This window comes from Zalophus californianus, chromosome 3 (genome assembly GCF_009762305.2).
Source record: "Zalophus californianus isolate mZalCal1 chromosome 3, mZalCal1.pri.v2, whole genome shotgun sequence".
NCBI classification, from domain to species: Eukaryota; Metazoa; Chordata; class Mammalia; order Carnivora; family Otariidae; genus Zalophus; species Zalophus californianus.
In genome coordinates, this window is record NC_045597.1 from 10,365,277 (window position 1) to 10,384,069 (window position 18,793).

Here is an 18,793-nt window from a genome sequence, read left to right on the forward strand (position 1 = left end):
AGATGTTAGTGAAGGGTGATTACATTATTCATTTTGGTCAACATTTACAAGTGTCGAAATCGGCTAACTTTTTGTAATTTGTTCACAGAAATGTAACCTGGAATAGCTTAGCTATCCCAGATACGCACTGCTCACCAGAGCTGGAGGAAGGCTACCAGTGCCCCCCAGGATTTAAATGCATGGACCTTGAAGACCTGGGACTTAGCAGGCAAGAGCTGGGCTACAGTGGCTTTAATGAGATAGGTCTGTCTTACCGCTAAAACACATTTTCAGTTTCTTTTTTACAATGTTTATGAAATGGAAAGAATACTTGTGTGATTGATGTTTTCTGTTAAGACTGGCTGTATAGCATTTAAGAAACACAACAGCAGATTTTAATCGTCTGCCTAGGTTGTGATATAGTCTCCCCTGCAGTCTGTAGAGTCTGCTTTTGGGTGGATATTCAGCAGTGTCTGTAGAGAGTGAAATATCCCTGATTTTAGACTATTTTTGATTCTTCATTAGAGCACTTAAAAATATTTCATTGATCAAGGTTCAGGGCTTGTTGACTCAAAGATAAACAAGGCTTGGTGTCCTTCCGCATGTAACTGTACCCCAGTAGGCAAGGTAAGTCTTATGTCTCTGAAATAGTAGCCACTGAGTGAGTGCATGAGAGCTGGAAAGTAATCCTGGAACAGAAGACAGCTAAGGAAATACTTAATGAATATCTATCAGCTGTATAATAGATGCGTGGGAAGTGCTTATACATGACTATGCTGTACTCAAATGTATACATTTATCTGTGGCTTGTCCTATGAAGTCCTGAAATGTGCCGTTATATACAGTAATGAAAGCACTTAGCATCTGCCATTTACTTGATATCATTGCATTTATTACAGTTCTGTGCAAGTTGTACAAATTTCATTACTGAATCAAAAAAACCCCATGGAATTCTAAACAATTATTCCAGCTTTGAGAATCTGTCTTAGCCAGCTCAGGCTGCCATAACAAAATACCATAGACTGGGTGGTGTAAATAATGTAAACTCATTTCTCAACAGTCTGGAGACTGGAAGTCCAAGATCAGGGTGCCAGCATGGTTGGATCTGGTGAGGCCTTTCTCCTTGGCTTGCACATGGAGGGAGGAAGAGGAAGAGGGAGAAAACTCTCTGGCTTCTTCTTGAAGGGAAATAATCCCATCATGAGAGAGCACTCTCATGACTTCATCTAAATTGAATCAACATTCCAAAGGCCCCATCTCCTAATATCATCGCACTGGGGGTTAGGACTTCAACATATGAATTTGGGGTTGGGGGGAACACAAACATTCAGTCCATAACAGAATCGTTATCAGAATCATTTGAAAAAAAAACAACAACAATTTTTCCTTAAAGTGTCAAGGCCCGGGTGCATTTAAGAGTGTTTAGACACTCACAGAATCTTAGAGAAGAATCTCAGTGTGTAGCAGAGTGGTGGTTATCTTTGGAAGCCAAATCTATTTTGTGACTTTTAGTGTGGTTTCATATCTCAGTGGACAGCTGTACAATGGGGGGTTTCCATGGCCAGGGAAGAAAGCATGAGTTCCTTTCAACCCTGATGGCAACTGCTATGAACCCAGCCAATCAATCTTTGTACATCAGGAACAGTGGCTGATAAATCCTCCTCTCGCCCCAGCCTTTAGTGATGGCAGCTCACAGACGGTGTTATTGCAGGATGGCATCAAGAACTCTGGGCCAAGTATGGGAATTTCAGAAAGAATATGTGAAGGTCTTGCACTGATTAAGGAATATTTTTCTGGTATATGGACTAAACCACAAGGCTACAGCCTCTGGATGGAATAGAATACTGAACTTGGCCTGAAAAAACACAAATAGTTGGTATTAAAAAAAAGTGAGTTTTGCAAATAACATTCCTAAATTTTTATTCTAGTATTTTAATATGCCCTCAGAGGTGGATTTCCAGCATTGAATTTAGACAGATAATCTTTCATCCCTTTGGCCAATGATATAATTTTATAAAGTCAAAAACTTCAGAAGCCAGCAGATGGGGAAGCATCTCAATTTGCTGTACTCTCTTAAACCTGTCTGGCTTTGGAATCAATCTCACAGCCTTCCCCTCGGCTCCTAAGAGAGGAGGACTTTTACGCATTATACCAATGACTGTCAGGGATGAGCAGGAAATCACAGGTGTGGTATGGGAGATGGATATATAGCTTTGATAAACTGGTGAAATAAGCTGCAGGAATCCTAAGAGCTGGGGCACAGCTAGAACGCACGGCTTCTCAGAGCCAGCAGCTCTTTCTCTTAAGGGGGGCTAACTGGCTGTACCCATGTCTTGTATGGAGCGTGGCCAGCATTCAGTAGTGAGGCTGACCTTGCACAAAAACCTCCAGTCCTTTCGAATCATATTGCTAAATCAAATTACTTCCTGGCCATTTTGAATGCAGCAACTGTGCCTACACTCAAAATGCTGCACTATATTCAAGCTGATTCAGCTTTCTTCACTATAACTTCCAATGACTTCAACCCATGTATGGTACTCTTTGAGGGAGGGCGTTTCCTCAGAGAGTGTGTTGGCTTGAGAAGCCTGACTCAAGGAGAGAACTGCCCTGCGGGCAGCAGGCCCCCACTAAGGCAGTAATCTTACTGTTTATTTGCACATTTATCTCCCAAGGATTTAAGCTCCTTGAAAACAGGAAGTACATCTTTTCATCTCCATGTCTTCAGGGCCTGGCGCAGTGCCGGCCTCTATAAATATTTTCTAATGGACTGAACAAAGTATATGTTCTTTTGAATTTGATGGTGACCAGTCACGTTTGTGTTAGGATATAGAGCCATAATAGAGAAGTAAGTTGTTTTCTTGTTGTTCTTTCCCCCAGTTTTGTGTTTTTGTTGGCAGTATTCACTACTCCTCATGACTTGCTTTTCTATACAAGCTTAATTTGGTCTGCTTGCTGCTTTTTCTCAAATGATGCTTGAGTTCAACGCCATTGTGTGACTAATGGTTACGTAATGAAATGTTAACTTTGTACTATAATCAGAAAATTTTAGAATGGTCACTGTAGTTTGGAATGAAATGGTCTGTTATTATGCATCTATGTAGATACACAAATTGTGGTATTTTAGATCATCTTTAAAGTTTTTATGGAAAGAAAATATAATTTTCCCCCAAAAATGAGGAGAAGAAATTATTTTCTTAGACTCACATGATCATCTCTTTTTGCATGCAGTTGAATTTAAAACAGGTGCCCAATTGTCTATATAAATTTGACCAATGTACTTTATATGTAAGTAAGCATGATTAATTTAAAAGGAGCACATTTCCTCTTCTTACTAATCAAATTGTCATACAATACATTGAATTGCAAAGCATTTATAAAATTTCATTGATAAGTAGCTTTGTCTCATTAAAATTTAAAACTGATATTGAGAAACTCAATTTTTGAAATATATTAAAAGCCAGAGTCATTAAAGTAGAAAAATGACACAGAACCCCAACTGTAAAATTGCAAAGTAAAGACACCTTTGCATCTCTGAAATCATCCACCATCAAGGAGACTGAGAAACAGAAATGCAATTTCCATATTCAAGGACTCCGAAAAACCTGTAACTAATAAACCACACATCAGAAGACCAGGTGTCTAACAGAATACTTCCTGAAAGGATTCTGGCTACTGAGGATCTCTGGCAGAGCCAGCGGAATGCTGACATTAAAAATAATATTCCCAGAGAAGCAGAACAGTCCTCTCTTTGAGCCAGGGAATCAGTGTGTCGCTGACCCTGGGAGCTTTCTGGGACTCACTGAGGTACCTCAAAGTGGAGCCCTTGTTGGGGCCAAGCGGTTGGTGGAGAAATAGAGTAGACGACAGACCCTCAGTCTAGAGGGGCCCCAATGCTGCTGATCTGTGTTCACGAATACGAGGGGCCAACCTGGCTATACCTTAGGATGACCTTGGGGAGTTTAAAACACACCAATTCTCAAGCACCACTCCGGGGCCAGTTAAATGAAAAACCGTGGAATGATCCAAGGCATAGATGGTTTTTAGAAGCTCGAAGGTGTTCTAATGCGCACGCACAGTTATGAGCACCTGGACCGAGGCAGCAGTGGTACACAGGTAAACACACCTGTCCTAGAAAAAAAACTCTCTTCTCTCCCGCAGTGCTACCTGACAAATACTTGGTCCTCTAAAATTGATTTCACAGTTGAGTAACAGTCAAAAAGAATGAGGACCATATCTATAAAAATGTACTTTTAGGTATGTTTAAAACTGAAAAAAAATCCAAGAGATATAATTTTTAAAATTGCAGAAGAAGACAACCTAAATAGATGGATTTAAAGGGTACCACTGTCTCAGTAGATGAGCAGAGAACAATCAAAGCCGAGACATTTCTTACTAAAGTTGCTGGACTTTGGAGCTAAAAAAAGCATCCAGTGGGCATCCAGAAAAAAATAACCAAGTCAGTTCTTTTTCTTCTTTTTTTTTTTTTTCCAAGCGATGCTCAAACAGGAGTAGCCCCAGGAGGAGCCCAGGGTCCCCAGTCAGTTCTAAGGGGAGCCATCAGAGAGGACCGAAACTTTGTCAGAACTCAAGTCTAGGATACAAGGACACAGGGCTTACAAAGTCCCCAGAGAAAGAACGTGTTCAGCTCGTTTTGGTTACTGTCAAAGAAGCAAGAACTCAGAGACTTCCTTTTACATTAATCCTTCTTGAAGACACTCGGCCAATCAAGAAGGATGGATCATGAACCTAGTCTCTGGTATCTCCTCAGTGGAAAAACATAGCTAATACGACTTCAGGATTTCCGGAGTATAATATAAATATTGCAGCTTATGGTCATGTAGAAGAGCAGAGAAGAAAATCAGGGGGTAGTGTAATGATGTTAGTGTCCTTATACTCAGCAATAAAAATTGTATCATCTTACACAATATGTGAATCACGTGATGGAGGTATATGTGTACTTGCACAAGAATGCATTACGAAGTAAAAAATCACCTACTTTAGAAAAAATTCAAAACTCAAAATAATGGCCCTGCGGTTTGGATCACAGCTGTACCACATACTGGTAGGGTGACCTGGGAAAAGTAATTAACCTCTTCCGGCCTCAATGTCCTTATCTGTAAGATGGGGTAAAGGATAGACGTCCCTTATAGGGTTGATGTTAGAAGTCACGGAGACACTGCACTTAGGACACTTGGCACAGAGTGAACACATGATGAGCCAGAAATCAGAGCTGCACTGGCAAAACAGGAATGCATCTCTGTGTCATTTGAGGAAAAAAAACAAACTACTTTAATAAGAGAGAGCAGAGCACAATGCTTTCACGTTAGCCCAGCCTTGTCTCGTATTATTTTCTTCTTCCTGCAGCAGTTTGCTACTCATATTGTTCAGGATCTTATAGCAAGGGGAGACAGGAAGGGAGATGGGGACAAGATGTTCTTCACCTTGCATTCTGTTCCTATTAACTGATATCCCACATTTTATCTCACTCTCCTCAATGTACAGAATTCCAGAGGGCCAGTTTTTGGTGGTGTTTGGTCTTCATTAATCAATTATTCTTCTCTTGTTATTCTCAGAAATATAATTCCTTTTGTGCTTTCTCTCTCTCATTAGAATCTTACCCATATTTCGCCATTGAACTTTCTACAGTGTCATTAAGCCTTGTACCTATACTTTTATTTATCCCTGTGCATTTGAGTTGGTTACCCTGGATTGAGCCACACCCTGTCTTTTAGCAGACTGCCAACTTCTATAGACTTCAGAAAAGCATCCCTTGGCTCACTGAAAAAAGCTGCCACCATGCTATTTCCTGCATGGTCCCCAGCCCTCAGTGGTTGACTTTCTGTCCTCCCACAAATCTCTGTGCCAAATGGTGTCGGAGATGCTGGTTGTTTCTCTGTCCCTCTCTTCCATTTAAGTACCTTTCCATCTTTTTTTCTGGGTACCTTTCCTGCAGCCCATTCTCAAGGATGCTCAACTAATACATCCTCTCCAGGACGTTAGCCGATGCACTTGAGATGTCACCTACTCCCCACGTTCCAAACCTATGGAGGAATATACATTATTGGAAGGACATATTTGAAGATCACAAAATCTGTTTAGCGGACATTCGCATTCTGTGATTACAGTGAGCGAATGGAGAGGTGGGGAGCCAGCACACAGTGAAAAGGTTTGGGGACTGATGACACCCCCAAAACGCTCTAGTGGAGGAGTGAAACCAAAATATCCCATCAGTGTACCCTGTTTTGAAAATGTGTCCTGCTTCCCTCCATTTTCTGAGTACTTACCCCACTTAAAGCCAGCCTCCCCTTTCCCCTCTGTTGCCACATGCTTATCCACCGTCTGAGACACTGTGATTTTTGGTAATGACACTGAGAGTGAAACTAGAGGAATTTTGAGCTGGAAAAGATAGTAGTCATTTGGTCCACCCACGCAGTTTTATCGAGAGGCTAACTGAGCATCTGAGTGAGCAAGGTCAGAGTTCTAGAGAATTCCGCATGGAGGCAGGGCTAAACTCACTTCTGATCACAGACTCCCACCAAACCTTACCTTCGCCCTCAAACTTTTTACATTTCAGATCAGTGTTTAATTAAGAATCAAACTTAAAAAAATACCTTACAAAGTTAGTTGTAATCCTAATTTTGTAATAGAAGGTTAGCGTCATTCACCTTTGGTTAAGATGCTGCTATAGAAGACAACTAACTATCCAAACAGATGTGATATGCCAGTTAGAAAAAAGCAACAACAAGTCTATCACACGTGGGAAGGAAATCACAGCAAATGCCATTAAACTGGCAATTTACTTGTCATGATCTTTTAAAAGAGGTAAGAAACTGGGTAGAGCAGATGAGTACAAATCTATTCAAGTTTGAACTCTCCATTCACTGAACAGTCAGGTAAAAACAAAACATGTTCAGAGTTTTCTGTTGGTTTTTCTTTTTTTATGTCTTTACTTATTTAATTTTTTTTAACTTTTTATGTTAAACTAATTTTAGACTCACAAAAAAGTTATGAAATAGTACAGAGTTCCTTTATTCACATCACCCAGGTTCCCAGAATGGTAACTTCTTGCACAACTGTACTATCTCATTACAGCTAAGGCATTAACAGAACACAATGTTATTAACTATGGTACACATCCTGTTAAATTTCACTGGTTGATCCACTGTTGATCTTCTTCTATCTTAAGATCCTGCCCCGGATCCCACATTGTACTTAGTTATTAACATGCTAATCCCTTCCAGTCTGTAAGTTTGTCAGCTTTGTCCTTCATGGTCTTGACACTTTTCAGAAGCACGAGTCAGTTATTTTGCAGAATGTCTCTCAACTTGGTTCTACCTGGTGTTTTCTCATAATTGGAATGAAGTTATGATCGGAGTGTTTACACGATGTCTGGCTTCCAAGACAGAAGAGAAGTTGTGTCTTCTCTTATTTCTTTGTTATTTCTATTTTTTATTATGTAAATTTCAGGTGTACAGCTTTATAATTAGATATTTGTATACACCAAAGTGATCAAAACATATTTAGTTTTGAGAGAACAACCCGGTATATGACATATAAGGATAAAATTCATCCTGAGAAGTCACTTAGAAGTAAATAGATATCAGGCCTTTCTTGTTGTCATTAGCCTCCAGAATCATAAGAACAAAACACAAAAGCCCAAATTTGTAAAAATCCATAATAAACTAAACCTGATGGAAACAATTTATATCAGATAGAGGAAGTCCATTAGCAAGGTCAAACTATAAACAGGACATTCTGACAATAAAATAGAAAAAATATTTAAGTTATACATGCTTTTAATGTTACCTGGACTGAATGTAGTGGACTGTTTCCCCTATTCTTTATATACAATAATCAAAGGTAAAGCCAGGAAATAACAAACACAGTGCTCTTATGGTGACTAATTGTCCACAATCTTTATTATTGTAATTACTGTCATTTCTTATGACAAGTACTGCTTATCATTTATCGATTACTTGCTATGTATCGAGCACCAGGCAGAAAGGTTTTCTATCCAAGGTGTTTTTCGTCCTCACAATAAACCCACAAGGGTCCATTATCCCCAATTAAAAGTGAGCAGAGTGAGATGAGAAAGAATTGATTCGCCCAAAGTCACATCCGGGCCACAGTTGGGAGCCAAGGGTTGCTGCCCGAGTGCTATGGTCAAAGCCTGCGTTATCTGTGAAGCCGGCCATGGGTCCCCGCCATTCCCCGTGGCTGGTCAGGACAGCTGGTTCGTCAGAGGGTCTCGTTACGAGAGAGGAAGGGACATGTCTTCCAGCGTAACAGTCCACCAGACCTGCTGCCTTCTCCTCCCATCACCGTGCTTCTGGGACAGAGGGTTGAGTGTGAAGGAGGGTGATGGTGACGTCCACTGCAAACTGAGGGCCATTCAGAGCAGGTCTCTGGCTTGGCATCTATCCCCCCCGCACAGTGTGTGACAGAGTTGGTGCATTATAAATGTGATTTTTATGTAAGAATTGAAATATGAAAGAATATACCTGGGAGGCAGTACAGGTTTACAAGATAATTTATCGAGCTATCAACATTTGGGCAAGGATTTGGGCAATGGCAGCAAAAAGCAGGAAATATGCTTTTGATACAAAATGAGATGATAGAGGCTAGAGATGTGGGGGAGAACATTGAAAGCAAGAAAAAATATGGTATTTGGTATATTGCAATCAGGTTCACACTTATTTGAGCTAAATTCAAAGTTCCATTATGATTTATGTGCTTTCTGTATGTACTTTATCGCTGTGTGCATTAATTTCATCTGCATATTTGAATTTACTTTTTCTTTCCCTTTGCGATGTGGATATTTAATTTTGCTTTCTAAATACTGCAAATTAACCAACAAGTTTACTTAAAGTGATTTTGAAAATGCATATTCCTTTATTAGCTATACGACATAAAAAGTATTCACCTCATTAGTCCTTTCTATTATTAAAATTTTAAAGTTTTCCTTATATGCCTTCTTTAAAATATTAGGTAGAGGGGCGCCTGGGTGGCTCAGATGGTTAAGCATCTGCCTATGGCTCAGGTCATGATCCCGGGGTCCTGGGATCGAGTCCCGCATCGGGCTCCCTGTGAAGCAGGGAGCCTATTTCTCCCTCTGCCTCTGCCTCTCTCTCTCTCTCTCTCTCTCTCTCTCTCGCTCTCTCTCTCTCATGAATAAATAAATAAAAATCTTTGAAAAAATAAAATAAAATAAAATATTAGGTAGGAAAACTACAGGTCATCGGCACCACAGAAGTTAAGATGTGGATTTGGGATGCATATACAAATTATAATCTTTGAAAAAATTTTTGATGATAAATTAATGGGCCTTTTGATAAAATGAAAAAGTTTAGAGTGACTGTTGCCTGCCAGATTCTCATATACTCCCAAGTCACTTCTGAAGAAGGCTATTATTGGTACTGGAAATCAGGACCGGTGTTTTTTTCCAACGGGAAATATATTTTAGCTGTTATTTGCAGGATTTTCCTTATTTGACTTCGGGTGGTATTGACTACAAGGTACAGATTCAGCTCCCTGTATGAGTCCTAAATCAGTTTTATTAAATATTGTTGAGAAATAGCATCAGTTGTTTCTTTCATCACTGGTAGTGTCCCGTGCTTGAAACTACCTCATACCTTGCTGAACTGGGATTGCCCATAAAGCCACCTACACTGATCTAATGTTTCAGTTTTAATACAGGATTTGCTTTACTTTAAAATTCCCCCATTTTTTTTCTATCGGCATTCCATTACTTTTATAATTTGTCTCCTGTTATATCTGATATTAAATATGGCCACAAAACGTGATGAAAGAAAATGACTTTTACTCAAATCCTAGTAGAATGTGAATTGAACTTTGCTGATGCTGCTGCTAAACATTGATTCATAGATTTAAATGTTAAACCGTATTTCATGCTGCAGTATGTGGTGTCAGATGAAAACTTTACAAATGAATAGAAAAAGGGAGTTATTCTATTTCTATAACTACGATTTATTGCAGAATGTACATTTTTATTGCAGTTGCAAAAAGCCACAGTAAAGACTCATTTGTAAAAGATGTAATTGAGATTTATAATACTTTGTGGAAAAGCACTGAAGGCTTGTTTCCCCTGCATTAATCTTGATGTGCAGCGTTGCTCCTGGAATTACTTATCGATTTTTATGAAAACACATTGAGAAGAGAAAACCGGGGCAACAGAATTCAACCTAAAGTCCTTCCTTGAATCTATGACGATTCTATACTTGCCGTCTGAAGGAATTCATGTGTCACATGAATTCAGGACAAGGAAGACCTGACACGGTTTTGTTAAATAGAGGACAAGATCATGAGGCTTCCCCAAGAGGAATAGTTGTGAGAGCCTTTGGTCAAGTACGGGGGTTTTACCCCTGGGTCCAGGCATCAATACATGCCCTCAGGTTGTGTACAAAAGTGTGTGCTTGAGGTCTTCTAAAGGAACAAAGTCTTTGGGCTTCATTAGATTCTCAGACAGGGTTACAGACTTATTTAAACTGAAATTAGATATGCAGATATTATTCAGAATATTAGGAAGACAGAGGGTCTAAAGATAGAAATTGCAGTCATGATTTTTAAAAAGTCTGTCCACTGGCATCCAGCGGATGCTCCAGAGTTCTTATCAAATGGATTAGAGAGACAGCTGGGGAAGGACTTGCCGTCGGACAGTGAAAGAAGGGATTTTAAAAGAAGGGATTTTGAGGGCATAAAGTGGTGATTTTTTTTCATATTATACATGGAAGACAATACTCTTTGGAAATATTTAGTGGCTTCCAAGAAATTAGCATCTTCATAGTCACATTTTAACTATTTGTAGATGACAAAAATAAGACTTCAAATAGCGTAAGAGGTTTCATGACAGTAATAAATTCTGCTATATGTAAGAACCTTCCTTCCTCTCTCCTTTCCTTTCTTTCTTCCTTCTTTCATCTTTATCAGTCTCATGTTATTTAATAAAATGCTTTTAACTGTTTCCCTGCTATTAGACATTTAAGTGAATTTCAGTTTTTGACCACAGTCATTCTGTGGTGAATCCGTGCTCACACTCACATATACATATATATGTTGTGTGCATGTGTGGTATTCTTTAAAATAGGTTCCTAGGACAATTTCTAGGTCGAAGGGGAGGCGCATTTTTAACATAATACGTAAATAGCATTTTATTTCTCAAAAAGACTAAGAATTCATAGTCCTGCTCTTTCTGTGTGAGAGTGAATTTTTAAAAGTGTAAGGGATTCTTTTTTGATATGGGAAGATGCTGAAGTAAAAAAATAGCAGAGGCCATATTGAATGTTGTGCTCTTCAGAACACCAGTGGTTGATTCTCTTTTCCAAGCATTCCTTCCTCCCCTTTTTCCCTCTGAATGCCTCCTCCCACCAATTCATGACCCACCCTCCAGGGCCTGTGCTCATGGAGCTTCCCATACACCATCAACACCAGTCCCCTCTCTGTCTGAACTGGGACACAGAGTTTGTCCATGAAAGTTAATGCTTCATTCTGTTTGGTTCCCACTGCCTGCTGTGTGTGTGTGTGTGTGTGTGTGTGTGTGTGCGCGCGTGTGTGTGTGTGCGCGCGCGTGCGCGCGCTTGCAGATCCACGCGCACATTTTACCCTTTTCTTCCCAACGAGCTCATTAGACCCCAGGTGCCTCAAGTAGGTGCAAAGCTTCCTGTACCTCTTGGAATGTATGTACTAACTCTTGGTGAGCTCGTTATCTACTCAAGGATTGAGGTCTTCTAAAGGATTGAGGTCTTCTAAAATTGATCATTTGTAGGAGAATTTTATATTAGATACATTGCCTTTTTAAATCATTATTCTGTGGAAACTTCGTGATGGAAAATTTAAATAAAGTTCAGATACAACTCTTGCCTTTTAACTTCATTCCTCATTTGAAATAAAATGGTGTCCGCCTTATGCCAGATATTCACATGAAACAAATGTCAACAGACTAGCACAGGAGTCTTGTGTTGACAGTCAAGGAAACTCCCTTGCTCGTAAGGGCAGTCAGTGGAACATAATTCCCTTGACAGTCTATGAAATTAGATTAATTTGACCAGCTAATCAGTTGGACCAAAAAGGAATAATGTCATGTAGGGAAGCCCTACACAGCTCTTCCCTCAAGGCCAACGAGGCCGTAGGAAGGCTGACTCCTACCTCTCCTGGGATTGCATGTTCTAATACATGAGCCCTGCTTAGCACTGTGCTGACAACGTGCAGGGCCTCCTCTGAGGGGAAAGCTCTCTGGCCCTTGAAAATGGGTTTCTAGCCTGAGCCACCCAGGGCTGTGAGAAAGTAGACAGCGGTGGAGACAAGGAGTCTCTTCCCTCTCTCCCCCTTTAGGCTCCTGGACCCCTCAGCTCCCACGCCCCTAGGCCTTGAATTCAGGAATTATACTGAAGATACTGAAACATACTAAATATATTAAGATAAAGATGCCAAATAAAAATGAAATAAATATACAAAACTAAGTCATAAATGCCTAGTAAATATCAATTGCCACTATTAAAACAAAGACAACTACCACAATTGCTTACAAAAATTATTGTGGATCAGACTTATTTCTAGATAGAAAGGAAAAAGTGAGATGTAGTCGCATTTTCATGAAAGTATGAGAATTTTTGTAGAATACGAGATATATTCTCATAATAAATAGAAAAGGAGATGTTTTCATAAATAAGGTACTCAACGAATATTTGTTATGTATTTACTCTATGCCAGGCATACAGGGCCTGAAATATAATGACGTGAGTCAACATAACCAAGTTCCTTCCCCCAAATGAAATGTTAAAATAAAATGGGAAATGAAGGTGAAGTAAAGTTGGAGGAAAGGGTTGATCTTTAACTGTTGGCAGATCCTGCAGCTTTACACCAGGTACAGGAGTGCATGCCCCAGTGTCAGTGCCCACACATCTTTTTTGAGTAAGGAGTATGAGAAAATGAAGCAGGAATGCTCCAATTCGCTGCAAGTCACACCTACTCCCCCTCCCGCCCCCCGCCCCGGCCGCTTGCCTTGTATCCAGCATTTCTCCCTTTTACACAATCTGCCTAAACTCTGAGACAAATACCTTTGTTAGGTCTGATCATCGAAAATGCTGACCTGAGAATTATATTTTTACTTTAGTTTTTGTTAAAGAAAATTTTTAATGACATAGATTAAGTGTGCCACCTTTTTTTCGTGCTCAAATATGCCTCCTTCTTCTCCACTTTTCTGAGAATGCCTTTATCTTATTTTTGAATAATAGCTTGACTGGGTACGGAATTCTTAGTTGGTATTTAGTTTCCGCCCAAACTTTGAAATCATTCCCTTGTATTCTGGAATACAGCCCTCCTTTGAGTCTAATGGTGGTGCTTTTGTGTTTTTGTTTTTACAGGTTTTTTTTTAATGTATTTGTGTTTTTTCTTTGATAGTTTTTAAGATTTACTATTTGTCTTTGCAATGTTATGGTCTTACTTACCCCTAGGCATGGATCTTTATTTTTTTTTTATCTAGTAGGGATATTTTTTTTTTTCCATATGAGACTCATGCTTTTTTTCTGGGAGATTTTTAGGTGTTATCTTTACAAATCCTTATGTGTTGTTCTCTATTCTCTCTATTCTGTATTTTCTGGAACACTGATTACAGCTTTGTTAAACCTTCTTCTTCCATTTCCCATGCCTGTAGATCTGGCTTTCTAACTTCTCTTCACATAACGAATCTGTCCCCTGGACCCCTCCCATTAGCTGGAGCATCTTCTCGTATCATTTCCAAGTCTAGTAAAGTTGTTTACATATTTTTCTCCTCCACTTCTTTGCTGAACTCTGGATCATTTTCTCCCTCAGTGTGTCTAGTCTGCTATTCATCTTATTCATGGGGCTTTTTGTCCCAACATCTACAACCTGCTTATCTAGAATTTCTGTTTAATTTTTTCAAATCTATCTGTTCTTTTATGTTATAGCCCTGTTTTTACCATTTTCTTTCTAACCCTTTCTTTATCTCATTAGACCTTTTAAACATGCTTATTTTAGAATTTCTTTCTGATTCTTCCCTGTCTTCTGATGCTCCATTATAATAGTTCATTTTCTCCAGTGGTTTGTAGTGTGTTTAGCTATAGTGCGATTCCAGCGAGGGTTTCTTTCTATCTGAGGTCACTGTGCTGCAATTCCAGGGATAGTAACCGATTCTGCACTCATTCTTATGTTACCTTGGTGGCTTGTGGGAGGAGAGACCCTTGAGCTATTGGTATTGTAGAGGACAGTGTGAATTTGGACTATGCACTTCGATCAGCCCAGGTTTGGGGTCCTAGTTTCTCTTAGGAGATTCTTCTTGGGCCCCGATGGATCTGGACAGAAGGCCAGCAGCTCTCTGCTTGCCTGGCCAGGAGGGCAGTGTTCTGGTCTCCATGTATATGCAGAGCAGCCTTTGTGGAACTTGCGGCTTTGCAGACATCCCCCAGCTCAGTGTCTGCTTCCTGTCCTGGGTGAGGGTGTACCCCAACAGCAGCAGAAGGCCAGGGTCATATTGACTGTGAGTATAAATCTGTGAGCCAGCTCGACTTCAGCTTCTGCTTACGGCTCTCATTCTGTGTTCTGTCACACTCTTTGCCCACTGGATATTCCACTTGCTTTTGGGCTAATTTATACACTCAGAAATTATTTTGCTTTTTTAATCTATTTCCTTGTATTGGTTGGGCACGGGGTCAAGAGGCAGGAATTTTTAATTTTTATAAAATTCTGTGTCAGTATCATTTTTATTACTTTTTGCTGTTGAATTATTATACTAATCTCCGTGCAGCCTGGCAAAACTATCCCTCTGTGGTTCCTTTGGTAAAGACAAAATCTGTGAGAGAGAGAGAGACTACAAATAAGCAATAGCAGTGATTGAGCACTGAGAAGAAATCCTGATGGATTGCAATGGGGTTCTTAATCTTCTTAATATTAGTTGCAACAAATATTCACATGCTTTCTCCAACCATGTGAGTGCTTTAACAAGTAAGCAAAAAATAAATGAATAAAATAAAAACAACAAGCCTCACCAGACATCACGTAGATAAAAAGCAAATAAAGGTTCTTAGGTGATTCTTACTCTCCTGTGTCTAACAGAAGATAAGCCGTATTTGCCCACATCACCACATGCCTGGCATTAACTCCACCCAGCCAACACTGAGATTCAGGGAAGGAAAGCAGCTCTGGGGGATGGTAGCCGGTCTCGGTGGTGACCCTATTCCCAGCATCTCCAGTGTAGAGCTGCAGACGTGGGCATCCTGTGAGTGCCCAGGCCCTGATAAGAGAAGGACTCCGTTTCAGGATGCAATCTGTAGCTCGGCAGCGGGTGACATAGGACAAGGTCTTGGACTTCTCTCTGCCTGCAAAATCAGGGCAAAAATTGTACATGTCTCAGAGACTAGTAGAAGATTAGATTATTCCTATTCTCATGCCTAAGAGTCCTCAGTAAAATTTAACTATGGTTCTAATTATCATTTTTATTAGATATATAATTATCAAGTAAAAAGGTGAGTGAATTATGGAACACACTCTTCTAACGTCGCACAGAAAGTGAGAGAAAACTCATCCAGTATCTATATTCTTTCTAAGGCATCGGCTTCCCTTCTTGTAGTCTTGGCGAAACGCTTAGGCTCATACAACGTAATTTAACAATGTACTCACGTTTTATTGTGCTAGTGTATGCCGCCTTTACTGGTGTATTCTTTCCTCCATGTACATTTTCACTGGAATATTAACGGGGAATAAAATGTTAAGAAATATTTTCCTATGTCCTGCGCTGAGATGCTGCCAGCAAAGCCAATTCTAAGCTGAGATGCTTTGTCCTTGCTGGACTTCAGAAGAGTTAAAAGCAGTGCTGAAGTTGTATGTTTACAGTGGGCGGAGCAGGACTCAGCAAGCCCTGGCTGGTGAGCCAAATCCTGCTTACTGCCTGACTTTGTAAATAAAGTTTAATGCAACTCCATGCCCGTTTGTTTATCTCTGGTCCGTGGCTGCTTTCTGATGCCACAGCAGGCTTCTGCAGTTCCAACAGAAATCCCGTGGCCCACAGAGCTCACAGTATTTACCATCTGATCCTCTCCAGAGGACGTTTGCCAACCCCTAGACTAAAGGTAAGAAAAAGTGCTTACCCCATGCTTTTTTTTTTTTTTTTAAGATTTTATTTATTCATTTGAGAGAGAGAGAGAGAGCAAGCACAAGCCGGGGAAGGGACAGAGGCAGAGGGAGAAGCAGGCTCCCCACTGAGCAGAGAGCCCCAATGCGGGGCTGGATCCCAGGACCCTGGGATCATGACCTGAGCCGAAGGCAGACGCTTAACGACTGAGCCACCCAGGCGCTCCCCCCATGCTTCTTTTTTGTTATATTTTCCCGCAGCTGCCTAGACTCCTTGACAAGCTTTATGTTCACCTCTTCTTATATCCCTTGGATTTGGAAAGCCAGAGACCACAACACGTCTGTGATTTTGTCTAGGTTCATGAGAGTCCAATACTGACCCTCCTTCCCTGAGTCAAAGTTCCTTAAATTCTAAACATGGGATTTGCAAAGAAAAGTTATCCTGGATGTATACAGCCCTGAAAGTCACCTCCTCTCTGTGGTCTCATAAATACACAGGCTACTGAATCTGTAATTGATGTGGAATTTTTGAAGGATGGGTGATACGCTAGACATTGAATCCAATGAATCTTGATTAGATTTAATCAGATGGATATTCTTTAGTATGGGGTTAAGTCTCAATCATTAAAAAGCCTCCTGAGAAAATCAGAATCAAAATACTCTTGGGCGCCTGGGTGGCTCAGATGGTTAAGCGTCTGCCTTCGGCTCAGGTCATGATCCCAGGGTCCTGGGATCGAGTCCCGCATCGGGCTCCCTGCTCCTTGGGAGCCTGCTTCTCCCTCTGCCTCTCTCTCTCTCTCTCTCTCTCTCTCTCTGTCTCTCATGAATAAATAAATTTTAAAAAGAAAAAAAAAAAATACTCTTATTCCCCAGTGCCTCCTTCTAGCCAGAAAAAGTTACTGAAAATGAGTAAAAGAAGGGGAAAAGATTATTATATTTACAAAACACCAGTAAAAACTACATAAAATAGCATTTCTGAAGACAGTTTGGGAGATGTAATTTGCTTGCTGCTATTTTGCACTTACTGGGGCTCTTGAAATCAGGAATGTTCTGGAAGACTTGACATGGACAGTCACCATATTTGAGCAATGATTCAAGTGAGGATTGTAGATAGTCTTCTGATGGTCTTTCATTCACTTATTCACTCATTCAGCACATATTTATTGAGAGCCTACCACATGTTAGGCACTGCGTTTAGTACTTTAAGGCACCAAGTAAGCACTGATACAGAACCATGGATGGATAACGTTGTATTTTCATTTTATTCAAAATTCATTCTTGCTTATGAAGAGATGACTTGTTTCAGGCCTTGGGACTCTAATTGTGGATTTAATTTTTTTTGGCCAACCTAAGTATAGCGCTAGATTTCAAGAAATAAATTTTTGAACAGGATTGAACTTAAAAAAAAAAAAAAGGAAACTTGTAGGCCAAAACAAAAAAATAAAATAAAATCGAAACTATGTTATTTAATAAAACAAGACCCTTTAGGCATCAGCAGAGTTTGGTAAACTCTCAAGTCTCAAGGATATTTCTAAAATGAAACTATTTTCTTCTTTTAATCCGTTTAAAAGAAATGCCTTGTGTTCATTTTAGTTGGTGGTGGTGAATTGCATTTTATGAAGCTCTGGAAAATGAGGCCAGCATGAACAGAAATTGAATCAAAATAATGGATGACACATCTTACATACTCTTACCATCCTGTGTCCTGACCATGCCACACTTTAACCTAAGGGCAGACACCTGGAGGGGTTCATTAGCTTGCAGCTGTTTGCGATTAGTCTGCAAAGCCTAAAAAGAAAATCGGCCACCAGAAACCTGCTGGTACTGGCCTGGAAGATGAACAAAGGAAAGGAGCAGCTGGTGGGGAAACATGCATTTGACTGAGACCTTTACAGAGGGGTTGAGAGGCCCTAGGCCCCTGGAAATGGAACCTGGGAGCAAAGTCTTGATGGCAGACAGCCTGGAATCCAGGGGCAGCTGCTGGCTGTTTTGTGTGCAGAGCGAGATTCAAGGGGACATAGGAGTTGTGTGGTACAGCGACCATTATCCATGTGAGTAAGGGAAGAGACATTAGCATTTATTCAGTGCCTACATTGTGCTGAGCACCACAAGAGGTACTTTCGCCTGGTCAGCTAACCTGGTGTGCAAAGCAGCCCTTCGGTGGGTTAACTCCTACAGGCCAAGGGTAGCCTGGCAGGTGTAAGTGCCTCTGGTCATCTCTGTTTATACGTTTGTTCAGGACATTTCATAAAATCCACCTGATGGTTCATTTCTTATCTGTAGTCTGTACTGTTTCATGTGAAAGATGCATTCCTTTTGATAGTGTTCAAAATTGGTCAGTCTGATACATTGAGCTACCAGGAGGCTGTGGACAGGCAGGTAAGGGGTTAGTGTTGCCAAGGACTCTTTCGTGCAGAAGCTTAATCCTTTGAGGAGAAGGATAGCAAGCCTAATGGCGATTGTCAGGGAGAGAAAAAGCTGCTGGAGAAGAAAAAATGTATTTAAAATGTATTTACTACATAACCTGATAAAATATTTTAAATTCTGGCATTACTAAGTTTTAATGGTTCTTTTTTCTTTTTGCAGAAGGGAGGCCCCCTAAAATGTTACTTATTGATATTATTTTTATTTACTGAGTTGAATATTTGTTGTACGGTAGTATAAGTTATGTCATCATCATTTACTCTTCTACAAGCTGGTTGGGATGTGTTAT

General features: G+C 40.2%; 1 protein-coding gene across 5 annotated transcripts in view; it reads left to right on the plus strand.

Annotated features, from left to right (window-relative positions):
- The window catches only part of NALCN (sodium leak channel, non-selective), a 308,843-nt gene that overhangs the window by 55,462 nt on the left and 234,588 nt on the right, over positions 1-18,793 (plus strand). For all 5 annotated transcript variants that reach the window (XM_027590539.2, XM_027590535.2, XM_027590538.2 and 2 more), the window contains exon 7: positions 89-243. In XM_027590539.2, the coding sequence (XP_027446340.2) occupies positions 89-243 (155 nt within the window). The remainder of the gene's footprint in view (positions 1-88; positions 244-18,793) is intronic.